The sequence below is a fragment of the Belonocnema kinseyi genome, chromosome 3 (assembly GCF_010883055.1).
Source record: "Belonocnema kinseyi isolate 2016_QV_RU_SX_M_011 chromosome 3, B_treatae_v1, whole genome shotgun sequence".
Taxonomy (NCBI): domain Eukaryota; kingdom Metazoa; phylum Arthropoda; class Insecta; order Hymenoptera; family Cynipidae; genus Belonocnema; species Belonocnema kinseyi.
Genome location: NC_046659.1, coordinates 37,862,003 through 37,867,964, shown reverse-complemented (window position 1 = coordinate 37,867,964; position 5,962 = coordinate 37,862,003). Strand labels below are relative to the sequence as shown.

At 36.1% G+C, this 5,962-nt stretch overlaps 1 protein-coding gene across 1 annotated transcript in view; it reads right to left on the bottom strand.

The window, feature by feature from the left end:
- Window positions 1-5,307, bottom strand: part of LOC117170254 (Krueppel-like factor 7) — a 457,787-nt gene extending 452,480 nt beyond the window's left edge. Inside the window, exon 1 of the mRNA XM_033356892.1 lies at window positions 4,371-5,307. Within this exon, the coding sequence (XP_033212783.1) occupies window positions 4,371-4,472 (102 nt within the window). The 5' untranslated portion in view covers window positions 4,473-5,307. The remainder of the gene's footprint in view (window positions 1-4,370) is intronic.
- Between the last annotated feature and the right edge of the window lie 655 nt (window positions 5,308-5,962).

Genomic DNA, 5,962 nt, shown 5'->3' with positions numbered 1-5,962 from the left:
CTACACACACACACACACACACACACACACACACACACACACACACGTATGTGTGTGATAAATAGTTAATTAAGTCTGGGGCACCTGAAATTTTTGACCCAGGAATATAAGTTTCTCACAAGTAGTGATACGCTTCTCTCGTTTTGCCATGCGCCAGCGTGAAACACATCACGTGACCCTCATTTATCGTACTATATAGTGGTTTAGAAAGATTGCAAGGCGTTTGTAACGAAATGTACGACATTCTATTTCACTTCTTTCAAAGCACTATACTAATTTTCGTTATTCGAATCCATTACAGACTTTTTCTAACTGAACCTCGATTATCTCTGAATTCGTACACTTTATTTGAATTATGGATATGCGATAAAAGAAATATTAATATCAAAAGTCTCACCGTGTAGATTAAGTCGAATCTAATGAAGTATAAATATGATATATGAACTTTTTATGGATTAATACTAATTGTATAATTTTCCAGTATTGGTCCACTTTTAAATTATAGTGGATTATTTTATTATTAAAGTTACCAAACTTAATTGTTTGTACAAGTTATTATTATTATTTATAATAATATTCTCTTACAAGGACTCTAGTAGGATGCAATACTTTCTAAAATTTTCCACTTTTAGTCCACTTTTAAATTATAGTGGATTAATGATACATTAAAGTTAACAAACTTAATTGTTTGAACAATTTATTATTATTTATCATAATATTCTCTCACAAGGTATGTTAAGTTGATGTAACCACATCTTTTGAATCTAGTTAAAACCTATTTCATAATAGTCCAAGAGCTAGCTACATAAAACAGCCTCGACTCGGTGCCCAAGATCAAAGCTCGAAAGTTGTAAGAAAAACATTAATACATCATCAAATGGCTACTCTTCCAGTCTGCAACTTTTGCGTTTCAAGATGACAGCCGGTTTTCCACGGTGTAAAATCTGCAAAAAAAATCAATAAGGTGCCCGCGTCAAATTTGTTTAAAACATTCTTCAGGTTTGAAGATTAAATAAATGTTAAAAAAAACATGACGTTTGAAGATTAAATAAATATTTAAAAAAAACATATGAGCTCCGCGCGAATTCGGCACGAGCGCTAGGAATGTTTACATCTATAATGTAAACTGATCCCTCGAATGAGTCTTGACGCACAATTCAAACTCCAGACTCGACTTGTATTCATGTGATTGAAGTTCTGAACGTTCAAATGAACGAAATTTTTTACTGATGAGTTTGCAAACCAGGAAAAGTGCTAAAATATTGGTTAAGTTATTTTGGAAATAATTTATTATTGAAACAATAATTAAAATGAATAATTTTAATTGCAGTTGGAACAATACTTATGCATAAAATATAGATGTCGAAAAATATTTCGTTCATTTGAACGTTCAGAACTTCACGTACATCTTGTATTCCTAGCATTTACCGCCGCGAAACGGATCACATCAGGACTAGCGCGCACTTCGGTGGGCCTTGGCTTCATAATACGCAGCTCTGTTATTAACCTAAAAATGATTCTAGATCGCATTTCGGTGCACATGCATTGCCTTTATAATATATTCCGCTGATCTCGATTCTGATCTCGATTCTAAAGAATAGGCGGCGCGTTTAAATCCACCCAATAGGTGAAGAGACAATGTGGCTTCAGATTTCGAGATATAATCGCAACCTCCTTTTTACTTTTTGACACCGTCTTCACTCAAAAAATTGATATGGATAAATCATAACCGGACAGTATCAAACTGTAAAGCATTGCATTAAAGCTTAAGGGTTTAGTGAGCCATATCATGTGAAAAAGTGACATAATTGATTCATAATGCTTTCATTTACTATTCAATAACTATATAAATCTTGAGAGCCTAATATTACTAATGATCAGAGCATAATCTAACGTGCAGCTCTGCACAAGTGTGCAGTTCTGAATGGAAAGTGTGCAGCTCCGAATTTGTGTTGGGGAGGTACTTTTGAAATTATTTTCAATTAATCAAGTTTGTTGGCATTTAATAATAAAGTCAAGTGAAACGTAGGGGAGGAGCACAGTATTATATGTTTAGAGGTATTACCTTATATGAATACAACTTACGCGAAAAGATGCAAGATACGAGTATGAGAGTAGAGAAAGATGTTTTCTTTTCAAAAGTGATTTGCTTAGATTATGCTCTGCTAATGATTAGATTAAATATAAAATAGATGCCTACAACGTGCAAATAAAGTATGCGAATATAAAATAAAAAATCTGCGCGCTACGCGGTCGCACTCTCATCACGCGCTGCGCGCGCGGGTCGCAAGTTTGAGCCCGCCTAGGTCGCGCGACTGTTGGTTCTCGCGCTTCGTGCTCGCGCTACGCGCTCGGTCCTTATATTTTCACATATTCTTGCGCAAACATTTTAAAATTAAGACTCAAAACGTCCACCACTGTAATTTTGTGATTGTGAATTCTCTTTCGTTAAAAAAGCTTAGCTCGAGAGTTTGAGCGCACCTACGGCACGCGACTGATGGCCATCGCACTCCATAGTCTTTGCATTTCTTCCGCATTCGAGCAGACTTTTCTACATTATTATACACAACACTTTTATATCAATTATAATACATTTTTTATGTCACCCTGCCAGGTATTACTTATTAAAAAATTGTAAAATAAAAAACAAATTGTATTTATCATGATTATTTTTGTATTTGTTTCTTATTTTGCATTAAAGTGTATTCTAAGCTGCTGTGAAACATGTATCATTTCAATAAATGTATATCTTTACGATTCATAATTTGCATAAAAATTGAATCATACTAATTCTTATTTCCTTGTTTTCATAATATAAAAAATTTGTAATATTGTTTTTTACGATTAAATAAAAACTACTGCGCATCCGCATAGGGTCTAATACAGGAACCTATATAGCGTGTTATATAGGAGCCTATGTCCTCTTTCGTCTCTTCTGTGCTTTTTCCAAAAAGTTAATTTTTCAATTTCTAATCCTATGTTTTACGATTAAAAGAAAATTTACTCGTACTATCGAAAAATGGTTAATAATAAATTTATAGATCTTTTAAGGCGAACAACTGCTGTCTGGTAATTTAAGTTCAAACCTTGTGTCGTTTTTTCAAATAAATTGACGCAATTTGAGCTTTTTCATTTTTTTCGTACCTTGCATAATTTGACCAAATATGGAATTTTTGGATTTTTCATTATTTTTGGTACGATCAAATTTGGAATGTTCAACTTTTCAACCAAATTGAAAAAGTTGTTATCACAGTCCTGTAGGAGTTTCAAAAAGCAGTTTTTCTTTTCCTGACTTGTTGTCATATCATGCGTTGTTGGTCTTAAAATGTTCATTTTAGTCTGTTATTTTGGATTTTGAAAATGTTCTAACTCTGATAATTTTCTTTTTATAGAAAAAAGTCATGGGGGATAAATTGTTTGAGTTTCTGGGTACTATGGACAACTGTACATAAAATTTATAAATCTTAAAAAAATGTGGTTTCAAAAATTTTTGGTACGTTCAAATTTGAAATTTTCAACTTTTCAACCAAATTAAAAAAGTCGTGATCATATTCTTGTAGGGCTTTCAAAAAGCAAAGTTTTTCTTCTTCTGACTTCTTTTCATATCATGCGCTGTTTGGCCTAAAATGTTCATTTTAGTTTTTTTTTTTTTGATTTTGAAAATGCTATAACTCTAGTATTTTTTTATTTTTCGAAAAAAGTCATTAGGATAAATTGTTAAATTTTCTAAATACTATGAATTACCGTACAGAGAATTTTTGAATTTTGGAAAAACTGGTCTCAAAAATATTCAAAATGTGCGCACTTTTTGAATTTTCATCAAAAATGGCTGGCTAACGAAATTGACCTTTAGTTTAGAACACTAAACAAGTGTACCAAAGGCCAATCTAATAGATTATTTTTTTCAAAAGTATCGTGTTCACAGACAGACAGACATACAGACACATTCGTAAAAACCTGTTTTTCGGATTCAGGGGATCTCGAACCATGGACATTTGACAAAAACTGGGGGGAGGGGGTCACATTTTACAGAAATCTAATACCTTCTCTGATTAGAATGTAAAAAGTATGTAGACAAAAATGTAACTTTAAAGCTTCATAATTTTTGCAAATGACAGTGCACAAATGAGATGTAGCTGAAGTTCTGAACGTTATTATATTATTTCCAAAATAAAGGCACAACATTTTAGCCCTTTTTGTAGTTTAAAAAGACAGCAGTACAAAAATTCGTTCATTTGAACGTTCAGAACTTGCAGCACATGCAAATGAGAACTATGTGTGTGGTCGGATTCCAAGCAACTCAAATGTCATTCACCATACTCAATCGGGTTTTGTTAACTTTGTCGTATGTTAATTGGAAGATAATTTACCTGTTGCCAATGATCCTCTAGTGAAGGTTGCGCCGAAAAGTATCCGGTATCGTGTATGTCCTGTAATTCTCGAAAAATGTTCCCGCTCGGTAAGATATCCATGGTTGACGGTTATTTGATGCACAAGAAAAAAAAAAAGAACTGGTGGAATTAAGGCTTGATAAGCCGGGAAGAAGTTAAAAAAATTGGGTGAAACTACTCGAAGTGGGAGCGCGGTTCACAAATGCACCACAGCCCGATTACGATCTCGGCCTTGCAGAGCACACTACACGTTGATGCCGGCAACACGCACATTTGCCTCACATCAAAAATTCATTGATATTTTTATATTTCACTAAATGACCAGAACACAACGAAGAATGAAGGGAGTTTGCACGAGGGCGATTCCGCACGCCGGAACAAGCCGGCTTGAGAAATAGAGGGAGGTAGAGGGAGAGAGGGGTCGAAATATGGACTTTATCACGCGCTGCATGTAGTAAGAATCGAAGTACACACTTGGAGAGGTGACCGAGAGGTCAGATTTTCCATCTGACAGAAGCAGCGCGAATCACTTGCGCCAGAATCCATTACATGTACCAAGGTACAAAACTGACGTTTCCTTGGATTTCCAGTATTTCCGATATGCAGGACACGCAGAGGCTCGACTCGACGGTAGCTTTCAAGCGGCACCAAAAGGTCGCCGACACAGCACTCACTGACAATGTCGTTTCACACTGTGCTGACTTTCATATCCCACTAGTCGGCGCGTCGATGCTCCTTTTTACTCTGCTTGTTATATCCTCCGTTTATTTTCTCTTTCACTGGAAGGTATATACATGTATAAATACACACGCGCACCAAAAATAGCGAGCCACTATTTTCACGAGTGGTAAGCAGGCAATAACTCGTGACTTTACACTGAAAGGAGCAGAAAAAAACGCCTAAAGAAAATATACAAACTCATCCGCGCGAGCGCCGAAGAGTGACTGACGTTCCGTTCCTCGGGAGTCAACACGAGGAACGCCGAACTTAACCGAGCGAAGCCGAGACCGCTATCGTGGTATCACAGCCGGCGACCACCAGAATATCGCGGCAGCACTGCTCGGACACAGACTGCCGTCAGCCGCTCCGCGCCGTCCTAGAATTTAAGAGATCAACTCCTAATAGCTCAAGCCCGATTCAATATAGACAGGGACGTCGGAACAGGTCCAGGCCATGTGTTGAATTTTAATTGTAGCTGAAGGGTGGAGGGGGATGAGAGAATGCATTTTAAAAAGCTTGCATTTTAATTTTTACATTGAAGGGAGCGTTCACTTATGATATCACGCACCAAGGGGGGGGGGGGTTCTTATCAAGCGTGACAAATCGTATCATATGGGGGGGACGAGTCATTCTGCGCGTGATGTCACGGAGGGTTTTCTTGTTTTTACTTGACAACTTGAAAAGTATTAGATCCATATACTCGTAAAAATCCTAGCTGTTTGATATGTTCTTTGAGAAGAATAAAAAAGTGTTAATAATCAGGTTTTTATTTTTGATTATGTTCATGTAACGTTTGATTCCCATATTCCATTATAATTATTTTTAAAAATGTGAAAGATAGGGGGGGGGGG